The 18,537-nt window shown below is 33.1% G+C and overlaps 1 protein-coding gene and 1 pseudogene across 3 annotated transcripts in view; one reads left to right on the top strand and one right to left on the bottom strand.

The window, feature by feature from the left end:
* Positions 1-6,048: 6,048 nt before the first annotated feature.
* LOC133180914 (uncharacterized) overlaps positions 6,049-18,537 on the top strand; it is a 157,397-nt gene continuing 144,908 nt past the window's right edge. The window contains exons 1-3 of one of the 3 annotated variants that reach the window (XR_009720414.1): positions 6,049-6,067; positions 10,739-11,883; positions 12,026-12,321. Coding sequence is in view for 2 of the 3 variants with exons in the window: in XM_061315367.1 (XP_061171351.1) it covers positions 10,767-11,864 (1,098 nt within the window). In the remaining variant the exon portion in view is untranslated. Of the gene's footprint in view, positions 6,068-10,738; positions 11,884-12,025; positions 12,548-18,537 lie in introns of those variants that run through there. The other 2 variants (XM_061315367.1, XM_061315366.1) reach the window with 2 other exon arrangements.
* LOC133181230 (sulfotransferase 1E1-like) lies at positions 13,057-17,038 on the bottom strand (annotated as a pseudogene).

Here is an 18,537-nt window from a genome sequence, read left to right as displayed (position 1 = left end):
GCCATTCAGAGCAAAGCGCACGTGCATGCGCATGAATCCATGCTAATATGTCATCTTATCGAGACCACTTATATATCTATATACTTTGAGTTGCAAAGAATTCATAAAAATATATATGTTTTACGTCCTGTTCGAGAATTTTCACTCATTTAGAGCATAAGAATATATAAAAGTTACGGCAATATCAAGTGTATCAATCATTTCGCTCATCGCATGCGCGTGCACGTGTATGCATCTGCTCGCAAAATGACAATCGTTCAGCATATCTACACAACAAGCCTCTTAACCTAATAAGGTTTCATCTCGATCGGATTAGTAGTTTGCCAGAACACTTCTGCTCGTGTAAATAAAATTCTCGTGTATAATTGTATTGATAAAGATTATATACCATAACAAGAATTCGTGAAAATCTCCTCTCGCCTATACATACCACACAACCCTTGTAAAATTAAGGTGTCGCGGGTTTTAATCTACACTATTACATTTTGCATTGAAAATAAAACAGAAAGTAAGTACAAAAAAAGGAATTATCTATTTTGGGCCAAATATTAAAACTATTAACCATTATTATATGTGCACCAAATTTCCTATTTATTGAAATGTAGGAAACATAATGAGTATTTCTTTTCCATTGATCCCTCTCCAGAAAAGGTTATTACATTTTCCATTGCAAAATGATATAATGCAAAATGCCATAATTGCTGCCAAATATCCCCCTTATTCTAACTTTTCACATCAGAACTGCCATATTCACAAGAATACAAAGTAACTCTCTTCCGTGTAGAAAACTTGCCATGGTAGGATTGTATATTTTCAATCCCATGGGAAGTCCCGGTCATTCTTGTGTGCTTTATTCTGTAATCAATACGAATCGTAAAAAAAGGCAAAAACTGCCCCTGGAATTCAGGAAACACGAAAGGTGGTAAAGTTTGCCTAGGAAGGAAGAGTAAGCCTGCCCTGAAGATAACGAACAAAAATCTATACACAATATAAATCTGTGAAGAGGGCATAAAAACGATCGAACCCTGGAAAGTCCAGAGGGGGGATCAGGTCCGTAGGAAAAGTAAGCATCCTGTGTTGACCCGTTACACCCGCCGTGAGCTCTGTGTATTGAGCAGGTAGAGGGAACATTTCGTAGTCAAATTCAGTATTTAAAAAGGCCTAACAATTGGTATGAAACACTTCAGCCAAAATACGACCCATTGATAGACTATATTTGCGAACAAGGTCATTATAAGACTGTAGAATTTACTAAAATGCTGACTTTAAACGAGGTTGTTAAATTTCCTGTAACATCAACTAATCTGTCAGAAGTCTGTCTAGGTTTAAGAATTCGTACTCAGAGCATGCTCTTGAGTATCGGACAAGCTGGAATTTGTAAACATCATATGCAGGTAATAGCGGGATATTACTACATAAATAAGGAAAGTTGCGTTTGTCATGCAATTTAGTTGTAAGTTAGCCCTTATCGTCTTAAGTCAGTAAAACATCCAAATATGAAACAGATGTGGCAGATTCTGTGGTATGAAACATGTCGGCTAAAATGGATCCAACGATAGGTTATTTTTGAAAAAAAGGTCATTATAACGATGATACAATTTGTGAACTGCTGACATTAAACGGATAAGTTTGTGTATAAGGCCCTGTCATATCAATTTATTTCAGTAGCCTTCTTCGGTTTAAATATTATTGTGCTCTGAACAAACTCTAGCGTACAGAACCAAAGAGACAAATAAAAATGTAATTTACTTACCTTGTCATTGGTCATTTGCAAAATTATTTTGTTAAAAACATTCTGATTGTACACACAAGTACTCTGAAGTTTATATTAAAAATATTATTAACAACATATTAAAAATTAACAATAGTTACTTCCATTCATATGTCGAATGGATATATCTGAATGAACTTGAAATAAAAATACCACAGAGTCTGACACATCTGTTTCATATTTGGATATTTTACTAGAAAAAGACGTTAATGGTTACCTTACACCAAAACATATTGATAAGCGTGATGACTTCAAATTTTTTATCTTCAACTTCCCTTACTTATAAAGCAATATACCGTTATCCCCTGCATATAGGGTTTATGACTCCCAGTTGATCCAAACGCAAGATTGATTGATTGTATGCTGTTTTACGTCCCATTCGAGAATTTTTCACTCATATAGAGACGTCATCACCCTAATAAAAAATACTGTAGTTAACTATAGTTAACTATAGTAAATCAAAGTGTCAAAGTTATCACTATAGTAAATCAAAGTTATCAAAGTGATCACTATAGTGTCATAGTTATTACTATAGTAAATCAAAGTTTTTACCATAGTAAATCAAAGTTTTCATAGAGATCACTTTAGTAAATCAAAGTTTTCATAGTGATCACTATAGTGACATAGTGATCACTATACTAAATCAAAGTTTTCAAAGTTATCACTATAGTAAATCAAAGTGTCAAGGTGATCACTATAGTTAAATATAGTTTTCATAGTGTCAACGTTATCACTATAGTTAACTATAGTAAACTATAGTTAACAATAGCTATTTTTTGTTAAGGCATATACTGGTGAAGGGCTTCAAATTTTGACCATTATTCGGCACTCAGGGCCATTGAGCAGTGAGGGATCTTTATCGTGCCAATGCCTGCCATGTCACGGGGCGTCGGTTTTTAAGGTCTCATCCAAAGGACTCGCAACTTTCACTTCAAAGTGCCGAGCGCATGGCGAAGGAACAGTTGCTACCCATTTTTTATCGACTTAGGTCAGTCGCGGCCGAGATTCGAACTCACGACCTCCCGATCACGCTGAAACGCAAGAGCATGCTATTGACATTCAAGTTGATGAAACAAGAATATCAGCAGTCTCGTTTAAAGTCATCATTTTGAAATTTTGCAAGTTCTATGGTCGATACTATAACCTTATTAGCAAATATAGTCTATCATTAAGTCGAATGCTGACTGACGTTTTTCATACTAATTATTAGGCCATTATTTACATACTAAATTGTCTACGGATTTTTCCGTTTTCCCGATCATGACAAGGAGCACACGGTGTATGTGACCGGTCAATAGGGGATGCTTCCTCCTCCGTAACACCTGATCCCGACTGTGATGCTGTTAGAGGTCTGCGTTTGCTCTGCTCCCGATTGATAGCTTTAATGAACTTTTGAGCTTGAGTACTATTCGTTATCTCCATATTTCATGCACATCCTCATGCAGGTGATAGTGAAATATCATTGCAAAACTATGGGAAATCAACAATCTAAAACTTCGCCAGCCATCTTTTTAATTGCATATAGTTTAGTTGTAAATGGGCTATCAATGTCTACAGTCAGTAAAACATCAAAATGTGAATCATTGAAGATGTTGAAGACTCGGAGGTGTCATATTTGGAGTACACTAGGATATATCGAGTCGACATCAGAATGAAAGTAACTATTTTAATTGAAAAAAAGTTGTTGATATATCCAAATGTCCAATTAAAGGTCTGAGCAAGTTTTTTTTCTCGTAAAATATTTTGAATAAATTCAGCTTCATAAGAATATGAAATCACGTCGGCTTACCAAGGAGAACAATTTGTACCCATTCAAATTCCAACAGTTTATTTGAAGACTTAGCCTTCAAAGGCTATGTAGATATTGTCAATAAGGAACTCCAGCATCTGTTAAATATCTTATTCAAAATACTTGAATGTACAATCGGATTGATTTTTAACATAGTTATTTTGTAGATGAATAATAGTAAGAAATGAAAATTGCCAAGTTCCATATTTATTGAAGAAGCAGTTGTTTATGATGTTAAAAAGCCTTATTTTTGTTCATCTTGGGACTTGATTGTATAAAGTTTTAAAATGTCATACGTTCGATGTTATTTATTTTGGAGAAGTTTTTTCTTCAAATTTTCTAAAAGTTTTTTTTGATCTTTTTTATTTATTTATTTATTTTTTTTTTGAGCTTTGAGAATCCACATTTAAATTACACTACTTCTTAAATATTACGTCTATGTTTCTGTCCCAGAGCAGTTAATATATTTGTGAAAGGTAAAGAGAGGGGCTTGGTTGAATATTTATTGGACCCTCCAATATATCGTTGTTTGTTAGAAGTTTAGTATAGGTACGATAAATCAAAGGAACCATACCTGTTAAATTATTAATCAAGTGAATTTACACGTGAGAACAAAAAGTAAGCTATATCAACTTTGGAATAAAAATGACTGATTATTTTACATAAAATTAACAGTTTAAAATTTAACAATAAATAATTGTTTCAGGATCAGGGAACCAGGAATTCGTTATTTTGACACGTAAGACGGGGAAAAGTGGCTACAGAGAGCAAACCGAATTAAAAAAAGTAAATAGATTAATATTATGCGCCAATTTACGTCAATGATCTATTTTTATTTTTGTGCATGATATATGTTCAGCGTATTGAATATTTGACGAAAACAAATATTCCTAGCACCACCTTGCGGATGATGACGAAAATTAGCAATGATAAAGGATATTTGATTTTTTTTTATATCTTAAAGTTTTATTTGTACATTTAGTAATATAAATATATTTGCATTCTTGTTAGATGAGGCCTCTGGAATGACATTTAAGATTGTTGAATATTTCTTAATATGACATTTTCCTGAGAAAACAGTTTGCATTATCCAAGATTATATAAAGTATGTCCATTTTTGTACATTATACATAATACATTATATATAATGAGGAGTACATTGTTTAACGTTTTTGAATGAAGTTCGTAACAGAACTCTTTTGAGATAAGTCGTATGTCGGAACTTTTTTTTAATCTTAAATATTATGATGTAAAGTTTATTAGTAACTGCTGGGTTATATATTGGAAATGTGTCAGGAATTAATTTAAAGGCTACCCATTATATAATTTTCATTCATTTAAGAAAAAAAAATGATTTTCCTTAAAAAATCGTTTCGAAGAACATGTTCTATAAAATTTACAAAAATTATAAATGTAACGTCAGGCAGATTGATACGTTTTTGACGCAAGTCATTTAGACGTAGGCAACCCATTTTTATACGATATATAGTAAATTTTTTATCCAAAAAAATACTGCGATATAACAAGAATTAAATTATTAGAGTATCAAATGGCTTACTCTTTTAAATACGCAGAATTTCGGTGAAAAAAAAGAGGACTCTGATTCAAAAATAAATTGTAGTAAGAAAATAGAAAAAAAAATACTAGATACATTTAAAATCATACAGTGGAAAGTATTGAAAAAAAAATGCCTTTCTGAACAGAGGGATCATAAAAAAATAATCGATTTATTGTAGTTGGATATGAAATTTATAACTATTTCACGAGTGGGACAGGATGTATTGAAATTTTCACGAGTGCCAAGAACGAGTGAATATATATATATATATATATATATATATATATATATATATATATATATATATATATATATATATATATATATATATATATATATATATATATATATGAAAGTCCTGTCTCATGGGTGATCATATCCAGCTACCAAACATCCAAACATTGAATTTTCTGTTTATTGCATTTTTAAATTTCCTCTTTTCCTTTGTCTTTTCGTTACGCAGTGTAATAGGCTGTGAGGTCATAGTTGAGGGGTTGTGAGACGTCATAACTAGGCGTTTGGGAGACTGTAAATGTGGGTTTAACATCAATATGAAGAATCTTTGAGAGTTTAAGTTTCTCTCAGGATGGTTTATTTACCATCACTATCTTCACTTTTATGCATATAGATCCCAAGTTTTATTATTCCTAAAAATTTCAGGTTCAAGGATTTCGTCTTTTGAAAATCCCATCCTTTTTTTCATTTATAAATATTGCATTTCATCGTTGCGATTCAAGAATGTAAAACATTAATTATATCATTCCAATTACACAATAGGTGGGGCAAAAGTCACTCATTTGCATTTTGAACGAAGTTCTGTCAATTAAGCATAAGTATGCGGTGAAAGACTAACGAGGGTTATTTATCATATTTCCATAAATATATAAGTAGGGAAATACTGTTTTTCTTACGCCATTTAGAAACGGAATACTCTGATTAAACATCAAAGGTTTGTCTCCAATTCTATTTTTTTCTTATAAACTTACTATTATAAATAATTAAACGCATCACCAAAATCTCAGAGCAATGTCACCTTTAATTTTTAGACACCCATTACATTTGAAATCATTCGTTTGAATTAGTTTAAAATTGTTCTACAATTTTTTTTTTCAAAACGAATTACCAGCAAAACAATTATTTAAAAAATCAATAAGGTCAAATTTCACAAATTCTGTACATTTCCATTTGTGGCATTCCGTTTCAGCGCTTTTGTTGAATTCATAGCTTTGTTCCCGAGTTTCTTTTGCAGTAAACAAAAACAGGGAAAGGGGAAATACTGCAATAACAAAATGCAGGTCTAAATTTTGATTTTATTAATATTATGATAATATACATTTGCATCATTTCAGTACTTAAACAAACTACTACTGTAGATTCCTAAATATACGCGAGGAATAAATTATCGCGTAATTACGCGAGGAACACCGCTCGCGAAATAAAATTACTCGCTTTTATTTTTATTGTGCTTTAATGTATGTAAAATCTCTAGATAAATCACCCATTTGCGAATTATTTTTCTCGCGATTCGACGTCATTGGGCCATTTCGCGATTTTAAGTACTCGCGTAAAATAAGGAATCTACAGTAATCACTGATAAGGTTTCACCATCTTTCACCTATTATAAATACTAGTAAATGACCATTTATCATTTAAAACCATTTTGTTGCCCAGGTGTACTCGATTTTATGTTCTATAATGTCGAAATGCTTGTCATTGTTTCATTGTATACTGTGACCTGTCGTACAATGAAAGGTGAAGAAGTCTTCGAAAACAAATTGTGACCCATCATAATTTGGCGGCAGTTCTATACCATTTTATCAATGCACTTATTGTTTGTCCGCATTCTTAATGAAGAATTTCATCATTTATGCCACTGCGACTGACATAATTTATTGAAAGAAATTAAGAGTAACATCAAAACTCAGAAGTTACCTTTATATTGAAGCGAGGATGTTTTCAAAACGTAAAACAAAACCCGATATTTTATATTATTGTAAGATGTATATATACACATTTAACAAGTTAACATGATGGCTAACAAAGCATGAATACTTTATATGAGATGTGAAGAAAACGAACAGTCAACACGCTCAAAAGTCCAGGGAAACAGAACAAATTGTAAGCAAAGCAAACACAGACCTCTGAAAAAATCAGACGTGGGATAAAATGCCATGAAGGAGTAAGCATCCCTTGTCAACCAGTCGCATCCATCGTGTGACTCTTGTCATGATCATGTGAATGAAGAAATCCGAGGTTAATACAGTGTGAAAATAATGGCCTACGAATTTGTATGAAGGACGTCAGTCAACATTCGACCTAATGACAAACAAAATTTACAAACAGGGCCATTGTATCGACCATAGAATTTGCGATATGTTGACTTTAAACGAGATTGTAGATAACTTTGTTTCATCAACTTATTTATTAGTAGTCTGCTTCGTTTTCGAGATAGTTCGCACGAAGAACATGCTCTTAAAATTGCTTTGGTGTATCAATCTGCAGGTTAAAGTTAATTTTCTCAGAGTTCTTTGGCGTTTTTAACATTCCACATTTGATAAACAGCACCTTTGAATATGTTGTATTACATTTCTACATTTACCGCTGAAGTTTCTCCTCTACTGTTGTTAATATTTTCGTGAGGAGTAATAGTAATCGGGTTGTTCGAATATTTGCTAGATAATACATAAGTGCTTAATCTTGAACTCGGGACTTAATACAGGTAACTCTTGATGGCTCGAACTTCGATCTCTCGAAGTTCTTGATCGCTCGAAGTGAGTCTCCGGTCCCGAATTTTCCCCCTATATAACTAAGCAAATTTACTCTTGATTTCTCGACCTCTTGATCTCTCGAAACCCTTGATCCCTCGAAGTCAAAATGCAGTCCCGCTATGCATATTCTATTACACTTTACCCTCGATACTTCGAAGTGGCTATGTGTATACAAGGTTATATAATTAGCACCTTAACCTGGACATTTAAATGGTCCCAGGCAGAAGACGCGGGTCTCGAGGAACGGGATGTTTATTCAGGTGACACTTATGCTGCAAGGTGATAATTTGATTTATAATTAATCATATTTTACCCAAATGCTAGTAAAATATTTATCATCGAATGTCTTACGATAATTTAGAGACTCTGTGTCAGTGAAAAGTAGAAATTGATTAAAAGACGAAACACTTATTTAATTTTTATTTCGAGTCTGCGTCAAAATTAAACGAAATATGAAAAAGCAGAAACAGCATCAATGTCAATATGACGACTATTATTGGACAAATACTTACAGAACTGCTTTCAATAATCATGTTTGGAATAGTCAATGCCATGTACGACGCTGTAAAATGTCGTTTTCATGTAACGAATGCGTAGTATGATGTCCGTATTACAAAGAATAAATAAATGTACACGAAATGACGATATACATTTTTTGCTTTACTCAGTTTAATGCAATATTCATCTAAATTGCAAAAAAATATCGTTGTTTTATACAAAGCACGAGTAAAAGGTTAGCACTGCATGAAAATCATTACGTCCGGTAAGACTATTTTTAAAACCTGTCAACAAACCCGGAAAATTCCGGACTCTTGAAAACTCGAACTCTCGAAGTTTTTCCTCGGTCCGGTGGACTTCGAGGTATCGAGAGTTATTTGTAATTATAAATCCATTTATCTCTGTTTTTTGTTTGATAACATTGTTGCTACCTATTTGATACGGAGTTCAAAATACCTTGCTGATGATATAATATCTAGACTCATAATTATTAAGATAAAGGCTTAGGGCAGTGATCTGACTTGACCTGTACAATTACTAGCATATGATATAATATCTAGAGTCATGTTTAGATAAATAGTAAGGGCAGTGATCTGACTTCACCTGCACATTTAGTGGCATTTTTTGACTTGACAAATAAACGATGTGAAAATATAGGTAATAAGCTACATTTTCGTCACCGAAACAAGATATTGGCAAGAAGTATAATTATATTTTTTTTAATCAGATTAATACAAAGCGAAGAACTATTAACAATTTCAGTATTTGAAACTTCATAAAATGCTATGCAAGGTCAATTAAAATGGTCCAACAAACCCTTATCGTTATTCCTGAGAAAGAAATCAACTGCTGTAAAGGAGAAACTATAGACTACTTTTTACTATTAGGCTAAAACATATTTTAGAAATGGTTTATCAAAACTATAAACTTTAAAAACTTTACGAAAATTTTAAAGTAACTTCTTAAAATAAATAAATAACTTCAAAACGTTTGACTTTTCAAAACTTTTTACAACCATTCCCCAAGATAAATTAAAGACAATATTTTAAGATATCGACAAATTTTCTGTTTCAGTGGAAATGGAACTCAAAAATTTTAATTTCTTGTGATTGATCAACTAAAAATTAGTCTGTTAAAAATATTCTGACTCTTTACAGGTACATGTACTCTGAGGTTGATATTAAAAAGACAACTAAGTTATACATCAACCAGGATTTTTCCGTCGTCAATTTCTATATGAAAAAAAAATTCCATAATCATATGCATACTTTGTATGTTTCCCAAAGATTCTATACACAAGAGCAGAGTATGTTCTACGCACGAGCAAGTTGCAAACCGAGTCTGGCTACTGACAATTAAAATGATACTACAGAGCGTTCAACAGTCTCGTTCAAAATCAGGCTTTCACAAATCCTATGGATGTTATATGTACATTGTTGGTATTGCATTGTTGAATCGAATTTGACGAAAATGCTTCATGCCAAGTGACAACATATCGTTTTGAAGTTTTGACAACAGATTGCTCCATTTAATTAATCAATCAAGAGGACTCAAGGGGTGGCGATTGGGTGACCCAATGACTCGTCCAAGACACCTGGTCCAAACTGTGGTATTTCCAGGTGTCCCTTTTTGTGCCCTTTTCATATTTACATTATGGGATTTGTGAGACAAATCAGTTTGGTATTTTTACCTTTTTATTATAATAACAGATAAAAAATCTTAAGCATAATTCAAGATTCATTTTATATCCAAGAAATCGCTATAATGTATCGGCTTTATGAATTACCATGTACTCCATGTAGATATAGGACAACATAGTAAATGCCAATATCGAACAGCGGTTTGTACGATATGCTTCATTTCACAGCATTTTGTTTTTGACTTGCAAGATAATTATTCAGGATCCATGAATCATTTGTTCGTGACTTCATTTCAAATTAAATATTTAAACATAAAAAATGTAATTATTGATGGGTTGTAAATGAATTCATCGCACTATGGTATATTGACGATGTTTGACTAAAATTAATTCGACAGATCTGTCAGTAAATTAATAACCTGCAGCCAGTGAAAGCAAAAATTAATGTTTTTGCAGTTGCGTGATTAATAGACATCTGAATGTCTGTAAAGGTTCTTCGTGACACTTTATACTAGGAACAAGGAAACAATTCGCTGCCATTAGAACATTTCATTGTTGGCATCACTTGACCAACATTAACCTTGCAGATTGATGCACGAATAAATTTTTAATAATTTAATTACCTATAATAATCGTTTCCTTTCGTGTACTTACTGGATAAGAATATAACCTTTAAGAATCAACATCACTTGTTCATTTTATTTTTCTTTCATAGGCAGCCGTTTCCTAGATCAGTCATAATAATGCCGAGATTGGTTCTACTTTTTGTACTTGGTTTACTCTTGGTCAGTCACATAGATGGACAAAAGAGCAAAAGAAAGTCGAAGTTTAAAGCTCTACTACCTGTCTTTGAGCCTCCGAAGCCCAAAACGAACAGCATTGCAGAGAAACCGAAAACAACAGGTACTGCATCATCATCAACCATTGAAACTGTTGCAACAATTGAAATTGGAAAAGAAAAACCATCTCAACCAAGTAATCCTTCAAAAATGGACTTACCACCAGAACCTTCAAAACCAGTTCAAGAACCAAAAGCAATCATCCAAAGTCCTCCATCAAATCAGAATCAAATTGCAAAGAAAAATGTAAAAGCTTCACCATACAGTCTGTTTCCAGAAGGGATACCACAAAACAAACGATCGAACACTCCAGTACAACAATATAAGCCTCCTACACGTGCATTCTCCATGAAGAAAACGAAACAATCAAGTAAGAGTGCTCCATCCAAACCAAGACTAGGGAATGCTAATTTCTTCGGTTTCAAACCCATGACATCATCAACGCCTACACCAACCACACCAGCCCCACCACCTCCTGTACAACAAAGCTTATTTAACTTTTTCAGTGGACAAAATGGTCCTTCTCCAACCCAACAAGCAATTCCATTCCCTCTTCCATCCATGCCACCATACCCAGGACTGCCGAACAATAACCCACAACTGAAAAATGTTTACCGAATGATTGCAACGTGGCTAGTTTCTCACGCTATGAATGGAAATAATAACGCTGCTCCTCGTCCAGTAACAACAACGAAACAAACCCCTCCAACTCCTCCGATGCGTCTTCCAAATACACAAAGACAACAACAGCAACAAAGACGACACAATTTGTTGACACCTCCTCCACAACGAAACAGAAAGCAAATGAAAGCATCTAAACGTTCTCAGAAAAAAACACAGACCCAGAGGAACAAGAAACAAGAAGAAGCATTACGCCGAATGAGGGAGAAAGCCTATAGGGAGTACATGGATGAAGTGTTTGACGTGGACGTCCCAGATACGGCTTTTGCCAATGGTCGTATTCCATCATTTCAGGCACCTTCATTTGAATTCCCTTGGTGATCCGAGAAACATTTTATAAGTAAGTTATTATAAGTAAAACATCATATCCACTTCCTCTTTTTAATGTTTACTCAATTCATATATAGGCACTTAAACTACAAAAAGTATACAGATGATAATTGGAAAGGAAAACGATTAAAGCATTTGTTGTTTTATTTTAGATAGATCGTGAAATTCCAATTGAATGGAGAATCCAGAACGAAAAAAAACTTCATATATTTATTTTCTCGGATTTACTTCATTACGAGAAACAAAACATGTTTCGTCCCTCATCTGCTTCAGGTGAAAAGAACTGCGCCTTTAGAAGATTAGGAAGATCGCAGATGAAGCAACATACATTGTAGCAAAATAAAGAGTTTTCCTAATAAATATTTATATCTCGATGTAAACAGTCAACAGATTTCAGTCCAAAAATAGTTGTACATGTATATGAAATATTCATTGTTTTTTATACTCAGTTTAATTGGCACTTTATTGCCTATTCCACGTGTTCAGAAGACATAAGGTGACAAATATGAGTAATTAAATGACATTAATTAATAAAAACTTGATTACGTTACACCTAAACCAGGTCGTACACCTATATAATGTGTACATCAAAAATGCGGATGATATTCATTATAGATGTACATGTAGCAGCTAATTATGTATCATATATAACTGTAATAAATACAATAACCGTCTTCTGGAGTAATTATTCTTCTTACATAAAGTAATGAGGCAAACAGAGACAGGACGGGAAAAACAGGGGTTGTAAATATATTGTGATATCGAGTAATTTTAGAGGTATGAAGAAAGCATTGACAAAGGCTTGGGAGAGGAAGTCATGTTGTAGGCTGGCCTATGGATCATGAACATTACTACTGGTGTGCGACTATATTTCAACACTCTCGTAGCAGATCTGTTCGATATTTTAACATTAGTATGACTTTCTAGTGAAGCAAAACAAACATCTTTTAAAAACATTGTCATACAATAATCTTACAACTGCAGTAAGACTAACATATACACCTTGAAATTTCTTACTTCATTATCTTCCAAGTAATTCTAGAAATTGTCAGAAGATGAAAATCATTTCACAATACAATTTGCAAACATGAATTATTTGTTTCATTGAGAGAAAAAGAAAAGATTTTAATGAGTTCAACATAATTTTATTTATTTATTAATTTATACTGACAGAAAGGTCCGATACATCATAAAGGAAACTGCTCAAAGTCCTAGAAGTTTTATTTGTGCATAATGTGAAACTGGAATCTATTGATATATATCTTTAATTATTTTTACCAAAAAATGTTAATTGCCTAAAAACTAAAAACTATCACATAAATATGTTGAAGGTGAATATAATAAAAGTACATTGGATATATGAAAAATACATCATATCAGTTTTACCAGCTCTATTCGAATTCTACTTGAAAATCGATTCCATTCATTCTCTCTGTGTATGCTTTGTCAAAATCTTCATTCATTTTCACAGTGAAATAATTCTTCCAGTCTCCTATCTTTCCTAAAAACAAAAACAAAAGTACATCTTTATAAGAAATCAATCAACAATTTGGTCTTATTTAAGATTCTTAGGTTACTGGTATTTTAATAAGAATGCAGTACAGATTCTGAAGATCAAGCATGATTAAAAAGGTCTTTAAAGTTTTTCGACGTGTGCGAAAATTGATATGGAACAGAGACTGCTCCAAACTACTTTGATTTATTCAACCAGAATTTACTCAAAACAAATATAATCGTGAATGATGCTATAATGAAAGTGCTACCCCATTATAAAAAACTTAAAGTAGTTAACCAAATGTTATATTTTTTTTCTCCATTCATGTTACAAAGAAATGCTGTTGTGCTCCAATAACATTTAATTACAGAGAGGCAGAAGTAGTCATGATATTATTGGCATCGCATTCAGCATTCAGAAAATAACGAAAACTACTTTGAGTTCCATTCTCCTAAATGAGAGTCAACATTTAGCTGACACTACTATTAAAAGGATACTATTCTCAGTTTTTGTTATTATAAAAATTGTGTCATTTTACTTTCTGGGTTTTCCTTTTAAACCACCTTTAAGAAAAAGAAATTATCGTTGTTTAAGTAAATAATAACAAAATATTTTAGAATTCTAGAGACCTTTCCGATAGACTGTAGGATTTTCGTTCAATTGGAGTTCATTCATTAGATCTGCCATTTTCTGGTCCTCCCTGACACTTTTGTCTGCCTGCTGAAGGTTTTGAAAGCTGCACCTCTCCGTTACCTTTTTGACAAGTCCATTTTCATCTTTAACACCCAAGAAGTTAGCCAACCTCCGTATCTCTGCTTCTGTGTTCTTTGAAGTAAGCAAAAGACACACAGACGTAAATTATCGAGTCATTATTGTAATAAAATTAAAATGCGAAAATAATCATTGGGTAATTTAAAGTAATATTAGCTGCTTTAAGGCAAAAATTCTTTTTAATACTACCTCTCATTTAAAATGTTCCAAAACTTTAACGTATACTGTAAATTTGATGTAAGTTTCAGAGAAAAAAGGCTGTGATCATCCATGATAATTGCACATTCAGTGACAAATAATGGCAACTTTTAAATTTAATAACTGAACACAAGTCATCAATTTGATAGAAGATATTTTCATTGAAGAAGACATCTCTTTCTCTTTGGAGATTCACCCTAAAAAGAGATGTATCTCTCAGTTCTAAGGATATATCATTCCAAGGCAAAGAGACGTGTCAAGAGGCAAAAATAGGGAGATTTTTAAGAAGTTGAACATCCATTCCTGCTCAACGATATAGAACTGGCGTAAGCTTCCTAAACAAGTATCGAAATGAAATGAATTATTGCAAAACCAAAACTGATTACCTTGTTTTGGAGTCGATATTTTCCTTGTTCAACAGATTCAAACTTTTTGAAAAAAAGAATTCCAATACTATTTACTTACTCTGTGAAGTTTCTCGTACTGTATCATTAATATTTGATCCTTCCGAGCAGCTGCTTCTTTGATAAACCGTTTATTGTATTCAAACCATCCCCCATACATTGCCTCTGAATGAAAAGAAAGATTTCTTTCAAAGATTAAATCAATTGCAAAGTAAAAAATAAGGAAAAGATCCTTGAAAACCCCACAAAAAATGTATTTCTAAAATTCTTACTTCGTCCAAGATAAAGCTCATAAAAATATTCCTCAAAACTGTCTTCTTTTATATATCCGCACGAAGCAAGAAATTTAAACAGAGAGACGGCCACATCTTTAGGGTTCCGCACAACGTATATTATTTTCCCGCCGTTATCCACGTGTTGTTTTGGGAGCTATTGAAATGGAACATGGGTGCTTATGTCACCATTATAAGACTGCATCTGACTCATGTCAGACAATCCCTCCACGAAAACTTGTTCTCTGGACACTGTAGAATACTCCGCTTTCCCACTGAGTAGCATACCAGTTATCTCCCATACCCAATGTGTCCCTTCAATAAACATGAACTTTAAGTATGACTTTTTGAATTTTGTTGAAATGGCGATATATTGATTAATAGTTCTAAAAAATATGACAAGGAAAAAGAATATTAATTATAACCCATAGAAAAAATCAATCTATGTTTAATGTCATTTTATTTTGAATTTAATTAATATTTTAAGACAGAATTAATTTCATCAAGTTAGAGCGCAGTAACCTCTGACTGAAAATATTTAGGTTTGATAAGTACATAAAGATATGTTTATCTTGTGATAATATTAGGTTATATCTTATTCATAACTGACTTAATACGATCTATTTTATCTCTCTCTAAGAAATGATGAAATTTTATGCTAAAGTAGATGACGTATTCTTTTACTATAGTATACTCAAATGTTTTCAATTCAGTTCATAGATGATTGAGTGTATGTTCTTTAAGGTCCATTTGGGAATTTTGGCACTTATGTCTCCTTTTCTTAAAACAAAATTGACAATAATTTATTTTAAAACAGCTGTTTATTTAAATATAAAAATTGTACATGTCCCACTTATACCCAGGCTGGATCCAGGAACGTGAACGCAGGGATCATTTATCACATTTTGACATTTTTTGTAAAAGACTTTAATTGCATATGATAATTATGCCAACATTTCGGCTTCTTGATAACCAGAAGTAAAAGAAGAAAATCGCATTTTAAGGCCCCAGTGAAGTAGAGACCATGGAATGTTTAAATGCTGCAAACCAACATTGTTAAAATGGTTTAGATGTTCCCGAAAAGAAACCGGAAATTATTACATTTTTCAACCGAGTAATGATGTACGACAACGGACGAAACGGATAGCGATACGAAGGGTTATCAAAGTTTCTTGGTCTGGCTCCATATAAGTTGTATTAAGTCGACATAGAAGTAGAAAGTTCAAAAGCTTCAGAAGACTTCATCTCAACACTATCAAAAATTCCTTTATGGTCAAATGAATTAGGTAAGTTATGATCACCTGGCTATTCGCCTGGTGTCTTGCATCGTATTAACTTCTCAAAGTGTAGTACTCTCTCTCTCTTTCTCTCTCTCTCTCTCTCTCTGTGTGTGTGTGTGTGTGTGTGCTTCCACTTTTCATGACGCATTTCCCGGAAGTTAAAAACAGATTAATCCATCTATCCAAGTCTACCGTTATTCTAGCCCACAAGAAAATGTTACTCTCTGTGGTTACAAACTCCGGGTCACCCTGTCGCGACTCATCATTATAGGCCTAATGGTGCCATGTCACATGGTAAAAGTAATAAATAAACTAGATTAAAAATGGGCATTGCAAAAGATTTCTGCATTCATTAGGTACATTTTCAGGTAGGAAAATGTCGTATATGAGGTTGCTGAGGAGGTAAATTATTTGAAAATAAGAAATGCTTGATTAAAAATTCTTAATCAATTCCCTAAATTTGAGGGGTATTAATTCCATACCCACGAACTATTTAATAACTTATAAAGTAAACGTATTCTTTCTTTATCATTCGTATGTAAGGATATGAATACAGACCTGATCTTGGAAAAGTTGCCAGAATAATTGCATCTTCTCCGAGTTTTATGTCCCTTATGTACTGTAGTGCATGTTCCGCGTCTTTTAAGAATGGCACGTGCACCAGCTTTGGCAAGTACATTTCTCCATAATTGGGCCAATCAAGATCATTTACATGTGTGCCGTCCATGGTCGTTAATCTTGAAGCTGCAGTGTTATCTCTGGGAATAATATTACGTGACAAGGTATAGCAAATAAGGGGCGCTTTATATAGGTCGTTTCGGCACAATTATTTTTATCGATTGTCAACAGATTACAGCAGTTTTTTTTTCACTGGCTTAGTAAAGACGTAAATTGTGATGTCATGAGACAAGCTAGAGACCTCTCATCGCCATGGCCAGCGCACAGTTGCTTATAGAGTTAACGTACGTTAACAGACTAAATATTTTACGGAAAGCGCGTGAGCCTTGGCTCATACATACTAATAAATAAATAAATTTTAATAAATTTTGCAAATAAACTCCGAAACACCTGCACCATAGTTTATACTTAATCCTCTATCATTCCACTAGATATGAGATGAAGTCCTTAGACTATATTCAGATTTCATTCGCATACTAATTATTATAGTAAATTTCATTAAAAGTCTACTTTCATTTTCGATAAACAGTCTTGAAATAGCAAAAAATAGAGTACGGTGGTGGTTGTGGTTGGTGGATATAAGTAACCTGCAATTTTTAATGGAACTGACGACAAGGAAGCGTTTGATTATTTGATAAAATGTCATTGAATTATTCCGTGAAAGCTTGATTTACGTTATACAGAAATTGATTATGATTACTGATTAAATCAAAGTACTGAAAGTACTGAAAGCCGGGCTTTAATATGTTCGAGTGTATTGTCTAATCCAAATTAGTACATATTTGAAAATCTTTCTTTCTGACCATTGATATTTAACAGGTAGAGTTTGTATGATTATGATTAACAATAACCCATCTACCAATAATTTACGGTCCAGAACCCAACGTTAAGACCCCAGGATAGGACTTGGTGATATTTTTCATGAAAATACATTTATACCTTTCTAAACATTAAGCTCACAATGGTTATGCATGGTAACAGTGCACTTTGAGTGGTTTTGCTGATTCATACAGGCACATATATAGTATCGGAGGAGCTAGGGGTGTCACCATTTTTCAAACATAAACTTTTACAATGGACAATGTACATTGAAAGGTTGATTGACTCTTCGCAATCAAATTTAAATTGGAACTTTCAACTCACTCTTCGTAATATAAACCAGGTATTTATCACGAGCGACGAACAGATTTACTAAAAGCAAAATGGATATAGTCTAATTTTAATTAGATTGTACCATCATTTTATTGTAGCATATTAAAAGTACGGTAATTTGGTAATGAATTAATGAAATTCGAAATGTGAAAGTAAGTTGTAGCCCACCCCTACTCCTTCTCCAACGGAATAGGATTTTCGGGTTTGGACAATTCTCCTTTTTTCTGATAATGATACTACATGCCTGTATTAATCAGAAAAGAAATATTCTTTATTTTTGGTCCTCTAGGAAACCAGCTGCACGAAAATTATAATTATCTAATCTTTATGACATGAATATGAGTCTAGTTCTAGTTCCAGGTTCGGCCATAATGGTCATTGCCTGAGAAAATCATGATGTATTCAGGTCTTTAT

The sequence above is a fragment of the Saccostrea echinata genome, unplaced genomic scaffold, assembly GCF_033153115.1.
Source record: "Saccostrea echinata isolate AGI-Se365-2 ecotype Australia unplaced genomic scaffold, CSIRO_AGI_Sech_v1 ptg000008l, whole genome shotgun sequence".
NCBI lineage: Eukaryota > Metazoa > Mollusca > Bivalvia > Ostreida > Ostreidae > Saccostrea > Saccostrea echinata.
The sequence above is the reverse complement of the archived record's forward strand: the minus strand, read 5'-3'. Positions and strand labels throughout refer to the sequence as shown.